General features: G+C 43.9%; 2 protein-coding genes across 2 annotated transcripts; both read left to right on the top strand.

Annotated features, from left to right (window-relative positions):
* Positions 1-2,457: 2,457 nt before the first annotated feature.
* On the top strand, positions 2,458-6,777 carry LOC119186743 (uncharacterized). Its single transcript, XM_037435173.2, has 2 exons — positions 2,458-3,381; positions 4,131-6,777. The coding sequence occupies exons 1-2, from the start codon at positions 2,811-2,813 to the stop codon at positions 4,931-4,933; spliced, it is 1,374 nt and encodes a 457-aa protein (XP_037291070.2). The 5' UTR covers positions 2,458-2,810; the 3' UTR covers positions 4,934-6,777.
* A 7,020-nt stretch (positions 6,778-13,797) lies between these two features.
* On the top strand, positions 13,798-19,978 carry LOC119163812 (uncharacterized). The gene is made up of 2 exons (XM_037415882.2): positions 13,798-14,544; positions 15,126-19,978. The coding sequence occupies exons 1-2, from the start codon at positions 13,968-13,970 to the stop codon at positions 15,548-15,550; spliced, it is 1,002 nt and encodes a 333-aa protein (XP_037271779.2). The 5' UTR covers positions 13,798-13,967; the 3' UTR covers positions 15,551-19,978.
* The last annotated feature ends 202 nt before the right edge of the window (positions 19,979-20,180 follow it).

Raw genomic sequence — 20,180 nt, 5'->3', positions numbered from 1 at the left:
TTAGGCGAACTAAACAATGAGTAAGAATCGAAGACATTTGATACTTCTCTAGCAAGGCATATATTTTGATGTTACTTAGCCACGTCAGCCAAAAAACGCTTAGCGCATCTGCTGTCTCCACAAAGCTAAGCTTCAAATAGTCCGCTGCTTTGTTCGTATCAAGAACTTGGTGTTTTGCACAAATTAAGTTAAGCAGAGGCATCTTGGCATCGAGTGCTCACCGCGAGCACAGGCGTAGCTGAACGTGACCCCGCACAAGTATTGTGGACAAAGCAACTTTACTTTACACGCAACAGTTCACACACAAAACAAGAGGACTACTTGCCTATTGTATGATTCACTTCACGCGGTGGCATCAGATGGAGTTTGGTGGTGATGGTCAGATGGATGGACGCATGGTAACTGTTAGTCCTGAAGTGCATGTCTCAATGCTCAGCGGGCCTCATAAAAAAAAAAGTTTACATTAGCCGCCTGTTCCATAATACGCTCGTTTTCTTTGTTTCTGGCAAAACGCCTTTAAACTTGAATGTTTGGCCTTGGTTTTCACTGGTGGCTGTCCTCACTATCGAATAAACAAAGCAGACACGTGCCATTCGGTGTGAAAACGAGCCTTACAGCACTTGACAGATGAAAGAGAGCGTAATTTTGCTCACCTGACCGCTTGAACACAATGCCGCCTCCTCTTTTTAAGTCCTTCATTTCCTTTACGCGTCCTCCCTGCTTTTATACACTGTTGCACTTGAATACGCAGCACGCCACCGCCCTTAAGTTTTGTTACGGCAATGCGCACACGAACCGCCTCTGCCAGCCGCCACTCTCGTCTCCAGGAGCAGCTGAGAAGTGCTCGCTCTCACCGCCGGGGCGGTCGTGCAAACTCCAGTGCTAACGAGCCTAGAGCAGAGGTTTAAAACTACAGCTCAAGGGGCTAGGCTAGAAAAAGAAGAAGCTATTGAATATATAAAAACAAGAGTGTCAGAAAAATTTCAACAAAGAAGTGCTTTATGCACCACAATAGACAGTGATGAATCAAGCGGCGCAAAGGCTCCATTTTCACAACAAGAGTGGGAAAGAGCTGAGAAGAGGTTTTCTAGCAGTACATCAACAGGCCCAGTTGGCATTCCAATTATGCTTATAACGACATTAGGTCCGAAGTTTAAGCAGGCTTCGAGAGAGGCAGTGACCAAATAATAATCGATGGTGAAGTCCCCAAACTTAGCAGGATGAGCATGATCTATAAAGGAAAGCGGGACAAAGCTGACATAAACAACTACCATCCTATAACAGTGACATCAGTGGTCTACAGGCTAGCGATGCAGATTATGAAGGAAAGATTGCAGGCATGGATAGAGAATAAGGAGGTGCTGGGGGAACAGCAGAAAGGGTTTCGGAAACACAGAATGTTGGAAGACAATCTGTTCTCACTGACGCAGTGTATCGAAATAGCAGAAAAGGAACAGAGGCCCCTGTGGCTAGCATTTTTGGATATCAAGATTGCCTTCTTGCTTAGTTCGTATTCTCCGAGTCTCTCGCGCCTCTTCACAAGCCCCTGTACCACTTCTTTATTTTCAACAGCCATCATTGAAATGACACACACATGTACAATGTCTTCCTTTATGAAAGGGAACACGTGAGCGCTTGGCCTGCATTCTCTGGCGATGCCTACAGGACCATCAGACAACACTTAGTACTTTGCGACAATCAACAGACCGCAAAAGAAAAGACGTAGGCGTTTGGCGTCATATAATGGTCCTAGGGGCCATACTCAAATTAAGGATGTTAATGTTTATATAAACCTGCTTGAGTAAAATCAAGCAGTTTTTCACAAAACGATGTTATGTGATGATGAAGTGGTGCGCGTGCATGAAACTCTATGCCGCGTGTACAGTGGCTTAGCATTAATAAATATGCAGGCGTAAAAATATCTCTAGCTAAAGGCAAAGGAAAAAAAAACGATTGAGGAGGATGTGTGAAACGACCTACTACAAAAAAAAAAAAAGAGAGAGAGAGAGAGAAAGAGAAAGAGAGAGGGGTGGGGATCCATACACTTCGCGACCCTCTCATCTTTTAAGCGCCGCTCACGGCCGCCTGATGAACAGGTAGGTGTTCTATGGCCCGGTCCAGGTGGCCGTGGGCCGCTAGACAAGCACTCAAGATACTGTAGAGGGCCGTTGAAGAGAGAACGACAGGGTACTTCATTTAACAAAGCAATTGAATAAGTTTGATGGTTCACACATACTCACATACGTGTCCTTGAGCGTGAACAACACATGTACCAAGTTACGCGTTCACGATGCCTGTAGATAATTATGACATGCTGAGCACTTCATATGATTGCTGTTAGGTAATCAACAAAATACTGCTCATCAAACTATTCTTATGATGTTCACAAGCCACTTACAGTTTCGGTTTCGTAATTGACCAGTGTTCTCTTTGCGTGTATCTTTTCCATAAAAGTGTATACACAGAATCTCTGTTCACCAAAAATGACAAGAATTCAACATAAGCAAACACCAAAAACGACATTTTTAGAAAAAAAATTCTTTCGTTTAGTTGGCTTGATACGTGAAAACCCAGTGGAGAGTATTTTTGGCAACAACCATCATCATTGACAACCGCGATAAAAGAAGTATAGCCAATAATAGCCAGAAAACTATTCTACCTATGCGTCTCGCAGATCTAGGACTTTTGAATGAGTTATCCTGGTGTTATTTGCATTAGTTGTTCAAGGTTTGAGTGGTACCTTCATTCCTGACCGCTGCGTAAAGTGAAACCGCGACGGGCGACGTTCTCTAGGTGAAACGTGCGCAATAATGGCCTTCTCTATAGTTCATAGCCTCCTAACTAGAGAAGGCGATGGTGCAATGGACGGCATTCTGGCAGCGACTAGTGCAGTGAATGATGTGAAACCAAGTGTTGAAGGCTTGGTTGAAGAAAATCATTATGCGAAGGAAGTTGCGGTAGACGTGATTCCTACTGTTGATCACGGACATTATGCGAACGATGTTACGACGGACGTGAAGCCGAACATTGAGCATTATGCGAATGAATATGCGTCGGACGTGAAGCCGAGTGTTGATCACGAACATTATGCGAAGGAAGTTACGGTGGACTTGAAGCCGTTAGTTGATCACGGACATTATTCGAATGAAGTTATCGCATTGGTGGACAACAAGCCGAGTGATGATCATGGGCTCCATGGGAATGAAGTTACAGAGGACGTGGATCCGTGTGTTGATCACGTGCACTATGCTAATGAAGTTGAAGTGGACTTGAAGCCGATCGTTGATCACAGGCATAATGCGAATGAAGTTTTGGCATTAGTAGACGAGAAGCCGAGTGTTGATGATGGACATGATGCGAATACAGTTACTCTCTGTGAAGGTAACGTACACCTTATTTGGTTATCTTTGGCATGAATATAATAAACTGAGGAGTGCCTCAAATCTTTTCAGCCGATGCGGTGATTGTTTCATTAGGCTCAGGATTATTGCAGTCGTGTTATAGCAGTGAAATTCAAGAAAGTGTCCAATCAATACACAATATGTAGTCGTCCTGTTTGTTTCATACTAAACGTTGCTCATATTTTATTTAGTGCCTTTCCTCTGCTCGGGAATATAGATGCTTTTATGCAATGAACTAATAATTAGTTAAATGGGTTAGTGTGGGAAGATGCGTTCAATATCGGCGGCAGTGGTCGCATTTCGGTGTGGACGAAATACGACAGGCGCATGTACTTAAACATAGGTCCTCAGTAGAGGGCTCTAGCTAGTCTGAATTTCCTAAGCTATTCTGAATTTCTTGAGCTAGTCTGAATTTCCTGAGCCGCGTAAAACTAAATATTATATTCTTTACAGAGACACGTTTTCCTATTTTGGTGTAGTAATATTCAAGTTTGGTGGTACTTGCATCGATTAAGTATCTGTGCTTAGGTAGATGGCAATTGGTATGAGGCATGTTCTGAATCAATGTACTGCTTTGTTAAAGAAACACATTTGCAATGGTGAAGGTTATCGTATACACTTATTTATAAGTGCAGCAACCCTTGTCATTTTGCTGCTCAAGTCTAGTTATATGTATGTTGTGGGATCTATGATTTGCATTGCCTTGCTGTGCTTCCTGTGGCTATGCAGGTTCCGTTTCTGTGAAATCCCGTGGCCAGTACCAAATGCTTGTGTGTGTAGAAGATGGACTGCATTCCTGCCGGCAGTGTGCCTATACGACCACGGATAAAGGACACATGAATGTGCACCTTCGCCGGCACACAGGGGAGCGTCCCTTCCAGTGTCACCTTTGCCCGGCTACTTTTGTGGTGAAAGTCCGCCTCACAGAGCACATTCGCACCCATACCGGGGAGCGTCCTTTCTCCTGCACCCAGTGCAATGTGTCCTTTTCAGTGAAACAGAGCATGAAGAAACACTTGCGCACCCACACAGGAGAGCGTCCTTTCTCCTGTCTCTTCTGCAATGCATCATTTTCACGAAAGCATGACCTCAGGGGACACGTACGCACCCACACTGGAGAGCGCCCATTTTCCTGTGACCAATGTGACGCAGCCTTTGGGCTGAGCCACACCCTCAAGAAGCACATGCGCACCCACACCGGTGAACGTCCCTTTTCCTGTGACCACTGTGATGCCTCTTTTTCCCAGAAAAGCCACCTCAAGAAACACATGCGCATCCACACGGGAGAGCGCCCTTTCTCTTGTGTTCACTGTGATGCATCCTTTAGACGGAAAATCAACCTCACAGACCACATACATGCCCACACAGGAGAGCGTCCATATTCTTGTACCCATTGCAATGCATCTTTTTCAAAGAAAAGTGCCCTCAGTCGCCACATCTCCGGACTTCATCCCAATGAAGCCCAGAAGGGCAGGGGTGCCAGTGTTTCTAATGTGGAGGTTACACAACTGATTCGTTCTGCTAAAAGGTGATCTTTTATGAAAACCTTTACTGAATTTTGTCGCAACTTTGGGACATACCGGAAAACTTTGACCAAGCAAGTCACGAAAAGTGTGCCGCCTTTAACACCGGTTGTGAAGTAGTCACAAAGAAGGTAGCTTTTAGCAGGAAAAATCTAGCAAAGCCTTGTGCAAAGAATTTAATGCTTAAACCAGGTGTTATGTAGCTGATAGTGGAAAGCACGATGCATGCGCAACATCTCTCACTTCATTTTTGATCCCCTGAGTGACGCAAGTTCAGTCTTGTTATTTTGTGTGTGTATGCATTCAAGCGGTAGCAGATGACCATTATGAAGTTCTGAATGCAGAAAGTTCCGAGCACCATAACTGCTAGGACACCATGGGGGGGGGGTCAAGGTCCTTTTAGTGTTGAAAAGTACAGAGTTTGATCAAAAAGGTAATTGTACACGTGATTAGATCACCTTCTTTTGCAGATTTTTTCCTGTAAACTATTGATTGCTACTTTAATCAAAGAAATAAAATTAGAAAGTTTGGATTTGTCTGTGCATAACTAATTAAGTAGAATAAGCATGAAACACATGAATAAAAATACCAAGAATGAAATAAGACATGTATCAGATATAACTGTTCTTGATTTTGTTTTGTTGTGCTTTTAGTTTTGTAGTGGTGAGTTGATGTTTCCTGAGTGATGTTTGGATGTCTAAATTCATAGTCTACAAAAAAAAAAAAGTAATCATGCTGATGTAACACTGGCATAGCCAATGGGTCAGAGGTGGGCATTTATATTTGTCAAAGTTTCTAAATAGTGGATGTGTATATGTAGGGTCTATCACAAAAAAGATGCGCACTTTCTGAGAAAAAAATTTATTTATTTATTTCTCCTGTACCAATGGTTGAAATTCTTCCATCAGAAAAACTAAGTGCACCAAATAAAGGCCTGAAAGAAAATGATGTTTTGGCTTCTATACGGATGTCATGTTCACAATGGTTGGTGAACAAGGCTTCTATGGGAAAGTCGGAAAGTTTTTTTGTCATTTTTTTCCATAATTAGCATCATCCTAACATTATAAGTTTTTATCGAACTCTTGTTTTTAAATTTCAATTCAATTTTCAATTTCAATTTTCAAAATTGGTTTTATTGTTTTCTTGTACAAGACACAAGAAACAAAAGGAAGTTGGGGCTAAAGGCATTTAGCCTGACAGAAGACCCAACACCCTTGTACACAATTCGTACATCAAAAAAAATTAAAATAAAAAACAGCTTTTGCAGCATCCAGACTTTCATGAAACAAAAGAAGCAACAGAGCAAAGAATGCCTGACAAAAGTATCATGTTACATTGAATCTGACTGATTATACAAATCTTGAAACATACTTACTACATAACATACTTAAATAACAATCACTCAGGAAAGAATCAGACTAGAACATTAGAGACATGTGATACATACCATTATATTTTATAGTTAATAAAATACATGCAGTACAAGATTTCCATGGCCCGACTACTACCATTGCTAACATCAGTATTTTTTAGGATCCATCAAAAAGTATGTTTTCCTGTATTAGCACTTCTTTAACTTGTACCTTAAATGCTTTTTCTGTACAGTCAAAATTAAACTTATGTTCTAATTTGTTTAATATGCAAGTTGTTTGATGGGTAAAAGTTTGTTTACCATAATTTGTCTTGGTTTGTTGTGGACAGCGCAAGATTTGGCGGATCGGATAAGTGTGTTGTCTAGCTCCTTCGTTGGGCTCATACAGTTTTCTGCTGTATATGATTTGCAACATTTTCTTATAATAGACTTGATCGGCTGGAAACATATGATATTTTTGAAATAAAGGTGCTGTCCTCAAGTTTGCGTAATTTCCTTGGGGTTTGCAGTATATGCGGAGAACCCTTTTTTGTAGAAGTTCAAGTTTCTTGTAGTTAGTTTTGGTAGTTGTTCCCTACACCAGAGCTACATAGCACAACTTAGAATAAAAAAGGCAATTGTATAGCTGTTGTTTCAGCCATAGGGGAATCAGTTTAGAAATTCTGTACATAATACCAAAGCTTTTTGATAAGTCTACACATACTTGGCTAATATGCGCATTTCAGCTTAACTCTTCATTAAACGTCACTCCAAGAAACTTCTGGTCTGTCACTTGCTGCAAATTCATTAATTACTCTCTCCGTGCATCAGTACAATTATGGAGAGATGTCTGCCATGCGTGTAAGACACCGCGAAAGTCCGCGGGACGAAAGTCACTGAAGAACATTGTAATCTGCTTTTGGATGTTTTCCACGTTCTTACAAAGCTTTACTCTCAGCTCTTTCAAAAGTCGGGAAAACAAACAAACAACAGCAAAAAAAAAAGTGCCCACGGGGAGTACTCAAGTAAACTCATCGCAGAGTGTTGGAGGTATCACGTTAATGTTGTTTAGTTGGGTATGGTTTGGGGATGATTAATTTTTATACTTCATTTTTTTACTATTATTTTTTGTTGATTGAAGGAGAAGCGTTCAACGAGTGGTGTGATGTTGGTTTGAGTGTCACTATTGGTTAAAGGTACTGTTGCTTCCATCGCATCAACTATATTTAAGCAAAGCGTCAAGTCAAGCGAAAGCCAAGTAAAGACACCCTCGATTGAATTCCGAACGCGCTCTCAGCGCTTATATATACATACTGCCTGCATTTGAGACAAGAGTGTACAGGAAAGGGGTCCACAGCCCCACTGCGCATGCTAGGCTTGCTGAACGCCCGGTGTGTCTTATCCTTTATTCTAGAGCGACAATTCTGCGGGTGTCTTCCTGGGCCAGCATGAGACGCGAGCATGCGCAATGGGGGTGTGGACGGCGCCGCCAATGCGCGATCTGCTACATCGTGTGACTGAAAAAAGCTTTGCATTTGAAAAATGTACGGGACCAAGTCGGGGACTGTAAGGGACAAACTATGCGCAGGAGGGTTTGCTGCAGCCCAGGAAGTTGGCAATGATGAAATACAGGTAGCTAGGGGCGTTGTCATGGTGGAGCTTGACCATCTCTTTGATGCCAGCCCTCACACGCGACACCCGATTTTTCAGTCTTGAGCACTTCCAGGTAAAAGTCCCAGTTAACAGTTTAATACTGTAGTACAAACTCAAAATGGGTGATTCTTGGGGTGTTCAAGATGGCAATGAGTATTGTTTTGATGCCACACTCGTTCATGCATGCTTTCTAGGGCGAATTGTTGGGTATCCAGAATGTAATTCGTCGGAGACCTCCTCCCAGCCTTCCTTAAATGCCTTGTGCCACCTCCCAAGCTGTAAGCTTAAAATGCAGTAATTCTTCAAGGCCTCTTGAAGCATCTGGATTGTGTCAGTTAGATTCTTTTCAAGCTTCACGTAAAAGTTGATAGCGTATCGCTGTTCAATCAAATGCTCCGTCATGCCATGTTAAATGGTAAAAAAATGAGTTTGACTCAGACGCATGTCTTTCTGCTCGCACTGCCAGGAGTATACTAGGGACTGACTGTGCAAGAAGGCCAGACCCCCCAACACATTGCCCGACCAATTTTACCACACTTGCTAAGGTTTAGGCTTAGGGTATGTAGTTGGTTCATACTTACTACAGAGAAAATAAAGCACGGAATTGCCACAGCACACAAGATAAAGAAAGAAGTCAAGTGTTGCCTTCTTTATACATTATCCTGTCAGAATTTGGCACTCTTTTTTCTTTGTTATTTTCCACATTGCCATGGACAGTTGTTTGATTGATAGATTGATATGTGGGGTTTAAGATCCCAAAACCACCATATGATTATGAGAGACGCCGTAGCGGAGGGCTCTGGAAATTTTGACCACTTGGATGAATAGTTGTGTCAGAATAAAATCATGGGCATTACTTTCATAGTGGACTCAGTATACACACACACAAAAATTCACGCACATACATCAAGCTTGGTTTAACCCACCTGAAAAAATTTCTGCCTACACCACTGTAATGTAAATAAATATACTGAAAGCTTTTATGCTGATCATCGAAAGTGGCATTCATTTGCACCACAATTATGAAAAGCATTCATGCTGATTGTGAAACAAAATGGAGCATGGTGCAACAGGCATTGAAGATGAAGTTGTGGTGACGTAAGTTGTGAGATGTTTCTTGTGAGCGAGCGTGTTACGAAGCAACACTAAAGAACTAGAATCAGGAGGCAATGCTATGTTTTTGTTGTATGTACACAAAACCTGTATATCACAGCATGGGACCGATGACGATACCATACACAACACATTCACCGTGCGCTGACCCCGAATTTAACATTCCGCGCTTTTTTTTTCTTTCCTTCTTTTCTCTCTCCTTTTTTTTTTCTGATAACGATTTCCCAGCACTACACTGCCAACAGGAGAGGCCACCGACGCCTTAACAACTTCATGAGTTCGTGAGGCCCTGGTGTATGGGGTGTACCATACATACCATACACTGGGGCACCTTCGCAGCCATATCACAGACCACATATGTCATATTCAATCTTGGGACACGATCTTGCACGCCTATATAAGAAAGTGTGCAAAGCTGTAATAAATATGACTACTTGCAATAGAGGTACGACTGTTCGCTTACCGAAAAATACCTGAAAATATGATTTCCGAGAAAACAAAAATGGTTCGAAATGGGCACAACTTAAGATGACCAGGAGGGATAAAATTCTCAATATTTGCGGCCAGCTCCATCATGTATCCTTATACTGCGTGTCTTTTCTCAAGCGACAACACACTCACACACACACACACACACACACACACACACACACATATATATATATAGCCTATAAAACGTTTAGCCTATAAAACGTTTATCCGACCAATAATCGAATACGCATCGATAGTATGGGACCCTCACACGAAAAGGAACATTGTCCACTTGGAAAGTGTTCAAAGAAAATCGGTACGCTTTATTTTTAATATGTACAGCTGGCGGACATCGGCAAGTACGTTAGTGGAAAGGGCTGAATTGGAACCCCTGGAATTACGACGCCACACGGAAAGACTAGGGTACCTATACAAAATTTATCATAATAAAATAGGAATAGAAAGGGATCATTTCATTCAACCTGTAAGTAAGCGAATCACACGTTCTCATCACTCAAAAAAACTACGAGACTATAACTGCCGAACAGATGTATTTCACAACACATTTTTCCCACGAACAGTAAGGGAATGGAACGAGCTCCCAGCCGATGTCGTGGAACGCATGACCACAGCAGATTTCATTTCAACACTTCAGGCTCATTTGACGACTGTGTAAATGTACGAGTTTACTAATCTTCTTTGTATATGTTCACTTGTGTGTTTCTACTTTTATGTATCGTCACCTTATATGTAAGGAAATACATATATTCTTTTATTCCATGTATGTATTACTGGCATTTAGAATATAATGGTTACAGTGTAGTTACCTACTGCTGTGATGATCGATATAACTGATGATATTATTGCTGTAGAAGAGTACCTAGTGTGAAGCATGCCGTTATCGCTTTCTTTTGCGCAGTATGTATATATATCATCTTTGTATTCCCACTCCTGCTTACAGCCTTCTTTAGGCTAGCAGTATTTTGCAAATAAATAAATAAATAAATATATATATATATATATATATATATATATATATATATATATATATATATATATATATATATATATATACATATATATATATATGCACTATTGTCTGTTACATCTCATTATTATTAACCGCATGATTAGCTGAAAGAAAGTTCCATCCCAGGATGATTTCATGAGACGAATGCAGAAGGACGACAAATTCAACGATGTAAAGCACTCCTTTAATCACAACACGAGCAGTGCATGTGGCAGAAGGTTGGACCTGTTGCAAACTCGCTGTGCGTAAAGAAATTTCAACCAGTGGAGTCGTCACTTTGTTCAGTTTGCGGCATAACACTTCACTGATTATACAAATAGCGGCACCTGTGTCGACAAGAGCAGTTGTGGAGAAACCGTCCACAAAAACGGCAATCTCGTTAGGGGGCAAAAGATGAGGCCTTGGAAATTTCATCGGTGGTGCAGCTCTTGCCTCAGGAACTGCAACAGCTAGTTTTCCTCCTGGGCATGGTTGGAACGGCGAAGCATGGGGGAAAGAGACTGAAGACGGGGTGAAGGAGATCGACGTCGGCTGAAGTCTGGTCGACGTGAGCGGAGGTCATGTGAATCGGGCGTCACATGCGATTCTGATTGCCGAGGTATGTTGCCAGAATGCTGAACATCATTAAAATAGAATCCACGGCGACGACAGTAACGCGCGACATGTCCTGAAATACCAATGTTGTAGCAGATGGGCCGGTTATCCGGAGTACGCCAAGAGTTTACTGGTGCTCGAGGTGGTAGAAAGGGCCGATTTACTGGATAAACCAAAACTGGGGACCTGTAGTAGTTGGTGGCTGGACCGTATGAAGGGAGCGGCGGTTCGGCAGGAGGTCGGCGGACGGCTTCCGCATAAGTCAGCGATGCAGCCACTGATATTGGGGACGCGGGCGAAGGGAGAGCCTCGGCAACTTGCGTCTGAATAGCACAGCGAAGTGAGTGGTCCAGTGTTGTGGGGGTCTCGTTGATGGTGGCGACAAGAAAGAGCTGTCGAGCAACTTCCTTCCGGATGTACTGTTGAATTTGAGGCATTAACACGCTGTAGCCGGGGCCACTGCTTTTGCACTCCAAAGCCGAAATATAAGCTGTTTCCGTATTAGCGCGAGGTGTAGAAATTCGTAGCTTGCGCAGCTCATCGAAACTTTGACATAGCTGAATCACGGCAGTGACGGTCTGTGATCTTTGGCGACAAGCATATGAAAAGCGTCGTCATCAATGCCTTTACATATATTCTTTATTCTGTCAGCCTCCTTCATCCTCGCATCAACTCGCCTACAGAGGCTGATCACATCCTCAATGTAGCTCGTGAAGCTCTCACCAATTCGCTGAAATCGTCCCCGCAGGCCCAGTTCAGCGCGAAGCTTACGCATGGCTGGACGACCGAAAAACGAGGTGACGGCCTCTTTGAAAACCGACCAGGTGGGGATGTCGGCTTGGTGGTTGGTGAACCACAGGTTGGCCAAATCCGTCAAGTAGAAGATGACATGAGTCAGCTTCGCTGGGTCATCCCACTTGTTAATCGCGCTGGCATGCTCGTAATCTGCTAGCCAGTCCTCGACATCTTGATCTTCAGAGCCGTTGTATACTGGTGGGTCACGCAGACAAAGTACACCAGAACACATGACAGGTGGCAGCGTGGAAGAGCCTTGTGGGGGATCGACGCGCTTGGTCATCGCGGACTGAGATGGTAGCTTACGGCTGCCGAGCTCCAGGACGTTACCCAGCACGTTTCCATCAAATGCAACGAGCAAGGTTGCGTAAAAACACAGGTTATTATTCGAGAAACGTTAGCCGCAACATGCTGGTACAGGCAGGAACCCGGCAAACACGAGCCACACATGGACGTCAACGTCTTCTTTCACGCTGGCACAGAGCTGGCGCCACTATGCTTCGGTACAATATATATGTGTGTGTGCGTGTGTGTGTGTGGTTTTACAGCATCAGTATCAGGACTAGACACTTTAAAGCAGCGCTGCGGTGCTAATAATTCGTGCGGCATGCTTTTCCAATGTCAGGGCCAGGCTCAATCTGCATTTCTCTAAAAATATCAAATGTGCTTCTGTTATTGTTAAGAACAAGGACCCGTTGTCTCTACTCTAAACGGCGATGTTTACTCTGTCAGTGCTAGCTTCGCCTTCTTGCTTAGTTCGTATTCTCCGAGTCTCTCGCGCCTATTCACAAGCCCCTGTACCACTTCTTTATTTTTAACAGCCATAATTGAAATGACATACAAATGTACAATGTCTTCCTTTATGAAAGGGAACACGTGAGCGCGTGGCCTGCATTCTCTGGCGACTGCCAACAGGACCACAAGACAACACCTAGTACTTTTCGACAATCAACAGACCGCAAAAGAAAAGACGTAGGCGTTTGGCGTCATATAATGGCCCTTGGGGCCATAGTCAAATTAAGGATGTTAATGTTTATATAAACCTGCTTGAGTAAAATCACAGTTTTTCACAAAATGATGTTATGTGATGATGAAGTGGTGCCCGTGCATGAAACTCTATGCCGCGTGTACAGTGGCTTAGCATTAATAAAAATACAGGCGTACAAATATCCCTAGCTAAAGGCAAATGAAAAAAAAAAAACGATTGAGGAGGATGTGTGAGACGACCTACTACAAAAAAGAGAGAGAGAGAGAGTGGGGGTGGGGATCCACACAATACGCGACCCTCTCATCTTTCAAGCGCCGCTCACGGCCGCCTGGTGAACAGGTAGGTGTTCTCTGGCCCGGTCCAGGTGGCCGTGGGCCGTAGACAAGCACTGCAAGATACCGTAGAGGGCCGTTGAAGAGAGAACGACAGGGTACATCATTTAACAAAGCAATTGATTAAGTTTGATGGTTCACACAGACTCACAAACGTGTCCTTGAGCGTGAACAACACCTGTACCATGTTACGCGTTGACGATGCAAGTAGATCATTATGACATCTTGAGCACTTGATATGATTGCTGTTTAGTAACCAACAAAATACTACTCATTAAACTAATCCGTACACAAAGCACTTACAGTTTTGGTTTCGTAATTGACCAGTGGTCTGTTTGCGTGCATCTTTGCCATAAAAGTGTATCCACAAAATCTCTGTTCACCAAAAATGACAAGAATTCAACATAAGCAAACACCAAAAACGACATTTTTTGAAAAAAAATTTCTTTCATTTAGTTAGCTTGATACGTGAAAACCCAGTAGAGAGTATTTTTGGCAACATCCATCATCATTGACAACCGCGAAAAAAGAAATATAGCCAATAATAGCCAGAAAACTATGCTACCTATGCGTCTCGCAGATCTGGGACTTTTGAATGTGTTATCCTGGTGTTATTTGCATTAGTTGTTCAAGGTTTGAGTGGTAACTTCATTCCTGACCGCTGCGTAAAGTGAAACCGCGACGGGCGACGTCCTCTAGGTGAAACTTGCGCAATAATGGCCTTCTCTATAGTTCATAGCCTCCTAACTAGAGAAGGCGATGGTGCAATGGACGGCATTCTGGCAGCGACTAGTGCAGTGAATGATGTGAAACCGAGTGTTGAAGGCTTGGTTGACGAAAATCATTATGCGAATGAAGTTGCGGTAGACGTGATTCCTACTGTTGATCACGGACATTATGCGAACGATGTTACGACGGACGTGAAGCCGAACATTGACCATGGGCATTATGCGAATGAATATGCGTCGGACGTGAAGCCGAGTGTTGATCACGAACATTATGCGAAGGAAGTTACGGTGGACTTAAAGCCGTTAGTTAATCACGGACATTATTCGAATGAAGTTATCGCATTGGTGTACAACAAGCCGAGTGTTGATCATGGGCTCTATGGGAATGAAGTTACGGAGGACGTGGATCCGTGTGTTGATCACGGACACTATGCCAATGAAGTTACAGTGGACTTGAAGCCGATTGTTGATCACAGGCATAATGCGAATGAAGGTATGGCTTTGGTGGACGAAAAGGCGAGTGTTGATGATGGACATGAATTGAATACAGTTACTCTCTGTGAAGGTAACGTACTTCTTATTTGGTTATCTTTGGCATGAATATAATAAACCGAGGAGTTCCTCTTTGTTTTCATCTGCTCGGTTATATAGAGACTTGTACTTGAAACACTAATAATTAGTTTGATGGGTTAGTGTGCCAACGTGCGTTCTAGATCGGCAGCAGTGGTCGCATTTTGGTGTAGGCGAAATACTAAAAGCGAATATCTATTTAGACATAGTTCCTCGGTGTAGGGGTGTAGCTAGTGTGAATGTCCTAAGCTATTCCGAATTTCGTGAGCCGCGTAAAACTAAATATTATATTCTTTACAGAGACACATTTTCCTATTTTGGTGCACTGACATTCAAATTTGGTGGTACTTGCATCGATTAAGTATCTGTGCATAGACAGACGGCAACTTGTATGAGGCATGTTCTGAATCAATGTACTGGTGTGTTAAAGTAACACATTCGCAATGGTGAAGGTCATCAGACACACTTATTTATAAGTGCAGCAACTCTTGTTATTTTGCTGCTCAAGTCTAGTTATATGTATGTTGTGGGATCTATAATTTGCATTGCCTTGCTGTGCTTCCTGTGGCTATGCAGGTTCCGTTTCTGTGAAATCCCGTGACCAGTACCATTTGCTTGTGTGTGTAGAAGATGGACTGCATTCCTGCCGGCAGTGTGCCTATACGACCACGGATAAAGGACACATGAATGTGCACCTTCGCCAACACACAGGGGAGCGTCCCTTCCAGTGTCACCTTTGCCCGGCTACTTTTGTTGTGCAAGTCCGCCTCACAGAGCACATTCGCACCCATACCGGGGAGCGTCCTTTCTCCTGCACCCAGTGCAATGCGTCCTTTTCAGTGAAATGGAGCCTGACGAAACACTTGCCCACCCACACAGGAGAGCGTCCCTTTTGCTGTGTTAAATCCTTTTCAAAGAAATGTATCCTGAAGCAGCACATGTGCACCCATGCAGGAGAGCGTCCTTTCTCCTGTCTCTTCTGCAATGCATCATTTTTTTGAAAGCCTGACCTCAGGGGACACGTAGTACGCACCCACACTGGAGAGCGTTTTCCTGTGACCAATGTGACGCAGCCTTTGGGCTGAGCCACACCCTCAAGCAGCACATGCGCACCCACACCGGCGAACGTCCTTTTAACTGTGGCCACTGTGATGCCTCTTTTTCCCATAGATGCAACCTCAAGCAACATATGCGAACCCACACAGGAGAGCGGCCTTACTCATGTGTTCATTGTGATGCATCTTTTAAACGGAAAACCAGCCTCAAAGACCACATACATTCCCACACAGGATAGCGTCCGTATTCCTGTAGCCATTGCAATGCAACTTTTTCACAGAGAAGTGTTCTCCGTCGCCACATCTCCAGACTTCATCCCAATGAAGCCCAGAAGGGCAGGGGTGCCAGTATTTCTAATGTAGAGGTTACACAACTGATCAATTCTGCTAAAAGGTGATCTTTTATGAAACCCTTTAATGAAGTGTGTCACGAATTTGGGATATACCGGAAAACTCTGACCAAGCAAGTCACAAAAGTGTGCTGCCTTTAACGTCGTTTGTGAAGTACTCACCAGGAAGGTAGCTTTCAGCAGGAAAAATCTAGCACAGCCTTGTGTAAAGAATTTAATGCCTAAACCAGGTGTTATGTAGCTGATAGTGGAAAGCATGGTGCATGCGCAATGTCTCTCACTTCATTTTTTCTCGCCTGAGTGATGCAAGTTCAGTCTTGTTATTTTGTGTGTGTACGCATGCAAGCGGTGTGTGTATTTTGTGTGTGTATGCATGCAAGCATGTCGCGAATACATGTCATCAATTTGCGACATGCCTAAAAGTATGCATTAAAGTTGAGTTTTAGATGATTTAGCTGCAGAATGAATGCAAGGTTGCTATGCAGAGCTGAAAATAAGCAAACAAATTTTTCTTTGGCAGTGTAATAGTTCAGGAATTAAAAGGCTAAGGTGCCTCAAAAAGTTTTTACATTCCTTGGCTGTTGAGTTTAGAAAAAAGTGATTATCCCTAGGAATTTATCAAGTGCCTTCAGATGACATTCCTGCCTCCATTCAAAATGCGGCTGTCACTGCCCAGATTTGATTCCGCAACCTTTGGTCGAGCGACATAACTGCTGGGACATCATGGCGGGTCGAGTTTTCTTCAGTAATGAGAAGTATAGAGTTTAATCAAAAAGGCAATTCTACATTTGATTAGATCACCTTCTCTTGCAGAGTTTTTTTCTGTAAACTTTTGATTGCTACTTCAATCCAAGAAATAAAATTAGAAAGTCTGGATTAGCTTGTGCATAACTCATTATTAAGAATAAGTATTTATTGGTTAAAGTATTTTAAGAATTTACAAATTATTTTAAGTAAATTAGGTATTTTAAGTATTTTATAAGAATTAAGTCGACAAAATTATTACTAAAGACGTTATAGAACCATCATCTAGCCCCTGGGCCTCCTCGTCGTGCACGTTGTAAAGAAGGATGGCAGCTGGCGCTTTTGCGTGGACTATCACCATTTAAACAATGTCACTCATGAAGATGTCTACCCTTTGCCTCGGATTGATGACGCCCTCGATTGCCTCCATGGTGCTCAATACTTTTCGTCTATCGCCCTTCGGTCTGGCTATTGGCAAATTTTCGTCGACCCCATGGATCGTGAAAAAACCGCTTTTGTCATGCCCGACGACCTCTACCAGTTCAAAGTGATGCTGTTCGGACTATGTAATGCGCCGGCAACTGTCGAGAGCATGATGGATTCTTTTCGCCGAGGATATAAGTGCTCCATCTGCCTATGTTACCTAGTCGATGTCATCGTCTTTTCAATCAAATTTGACAGCCAGATCACACGTCTACCATTCGTTTTGGATGTTTTTCGAAGAGCCGCTCTCGAGCTCAATTTTGCAAAATGCCCTTTCGAGCATCGCCAAATCACCATACTCTGCCACCTTGTCAGTACCGCTGGTGTTCAACCAGATCCCGACTAGGTGGGAGCAGTACAAGAATTTCCTGAACCATGTTCAACTAAGGAAATCCAAAGTTTTGTAGGGCTATGTTCCTATTTCCTCGATTTGTCCGCAACTTCGCCGACATCGCTCGACCGCTTACTGATCTCTTAAAGAAGGACGTTCCCTTCGCATGGGGCATACAGCAAGCGGACGTCTTTTCGGCTCTTACCCATCTGCTGACTAAGCCACCAATACTCGCCGATTACGACCCTGCATCACCTAGAGAGCTTCGGATCGATAACAGTGGCCATGGAATTGGGGCGGTCCTCAGCTAACGACAGCACGGGAAGGACCGCATAATTGCTTACGCCAGTCGTGAAGCTACAGGTGAAGACCTGTAGCTTTAGTGTGGGCCGTGAAAAAATTCAGGCCTTACCTGCATGGCCGAACTTTTTCCGTTGTTACTGATTATCGCGCCGGCTCTGACCATCATGCTGGCTCCCATTGCTAAAGGACCCATCTGGACGTCACGGCCGCTGGGTGCTGCGCCTGCAAGAATACTTGTTCGTGGTCCACTACAAGTCGAGACGCCTGAACACAGACGCAGACTGTTTGTCACGTCATCCGTTTGAAACGCCCGACTTGACAGATCTTGAATCGGACCCCTGCGTGCTCTCTATCCACGCTTTAGTCGATATCTCCACCAAACAACGACGTGACCCATCGTTACTCTCCATCATCGAGCGTCTGACCTCTGTTCCAACAGACCCTTCTGTTCACCTGTTCGAACTGCACAACATTCTGTACTGTCGCGGCTTCAATGCCGATGGCCCGGAATTACTACTCGTGCATCGATCTGGGTACCAGCGTTCTCTAACAACTACACGACGTACCTACAGCCGGTCACCTAGGCGTCTCTCGTACCTAGGATCGTGTACGGCGTCACTTTTTCTGGGCTGTACTGTATCGTTCTGTGGTTCCCTACGTCACTGCTTGCGACCGCCGCAAGTGCCCCTCTGTGCTATCGTCTGGCTACCTACAGCCCATTGACATAACGATGGAACCATTCTTCCGTGTTGACCTTGAACTGATGGGCCCGTTTCCTACGTCCACCTCCGGAAGTAAGTGGGTTGCAGTTGCCACAAATTACGCCACACGCTTTGCCATCACTAAAGCAGTGCCGACAAGATTTTCCACCGACGTCGCTGACTTTCTCTTGTATGAAGTCATTCTTCATCACGACGCTCCGCGGCAGCAGCTTACTGATCGAAGAAGGTACTTCCTTTCACGTGTTGTGGATGACATTCTCCGTGCCTGCTTCACTGAGCACAATAAGCTTACCAACGCTTATCATCCACAGACAAATGGATTGACCGAGCGTCTGAACCGAACGCTGACGCAGATGCTGTCAATGTACGTTTCACCAGATCACCGTGACTCGGACAAAGCACTCCCGTTTGTCACTTTTGCGCACAACTATTCACAGCACGGCAGAGCTAGTTATTCGCTGTTTTATTTGCTATTTGGCCGACATCCAGTGTTACCATTTGACGGCTGCCCCCTTGTCTACTGAGTATGCCAGCGATGTTGTTTCTTGAGCCCATGCAGCCGCCAGCTTGCACATGATCAGCTGCACTTGTCGCAAGAGCACCAAAAAGACCATTATGACAGTTGCCACCAAAGCGTGCACTTCTCGCCGGGGTCTCTGGTACTTCTCTGGACACCAAACCGCCAAGTCGACTTATCAGAGAAGCTACTACCACACTACCATGGCCCCTACAAAGTGTTACGACAATTCAGTGACGTGAGCTACAAGATCACACCCCTAAACAATGCCTCTGTGACCCCCTCACTCCAGACGGACGTTGTCCACGTTTCCAGACAAACCGTATCACCCTGATAGTTCGTCGCCGTACCAAGCGCCGTGACAGTGCTTCCGCCACGGGAGAGTGATGTTACGGTGCATAATTGACAGGAGCAAGTGTGGCACTTTGTGAAGATGACGAAGGCGCCTGTGCGTTAGGCGCTTGCACGAAAGGCAACTCTGCCATCTTGTCTGGCTGCCGATTTTCTATGGACGTTATACTATAAGCCTAGATCTCGCCCCATCACAATATAAACACTAATCTTCGTGAAACGCCAAATGTGGTTACAGTGCTGCCTACCCAGTTTTATAAACATCACATATGTACTCCTTTGATACAGCAGTCACGTCGAGTTAATGTCGATTGTGGTTAGTTACCATACACTGAAGTTGATTTATGTAGTACTGTCTAGGGCCAGCATCCTTGCGAGCATCAGCGCTTTGAAGCATGTTTGAAGCGTGTGTTGCTAATACGTATGTTCCTGTTGGCATCGTTGCACAAGTGCGAACAACTGGTTATGTAAACATCTGCAACTCTTTAATGTATGTCTGTGCATGTAACATTCGTACGTATTCTAGCGCAATTTCATAAAGTGTCGCTGAATAAAAAAATTGCAACACGGTCATTTTCCCTCCGCATGTTTTGCATAAAGTCGATTCCCAGGTACGTGGGATCTGCCGAATTTTTTTTCTCTCTCTCTTTTTTTATGATAACCATTCCGCAGCACTACACTGCCAACAGGAGAGGCCCTGGTGTATGGGGTATACCATACATTGTTACATACATTGTCTTGCCCTTGTTAAGAAAAAGGACCCGTGGTCGCGATT

Source organism: Rhipicephalus microplus, chromosome 9 (genome assembly GCF_043290135.1).
Source record: "Rhipicephalus microplus isolate Deutch F79 chromosome 9, USDA_Rmic, whole genome shotgun sequence".
Taxonomy (NCBI): Eukaryota; Metazoa; Arthropoda; class Arachnida; order Ixodida; family Ixodidae; genus Rhipicephalus; species Rhipicephalus microplus.
Note: the sequence above shows the minus strand (reverse complement) of the source record. Positions and strands in the feature narration are given on the sequence as shown.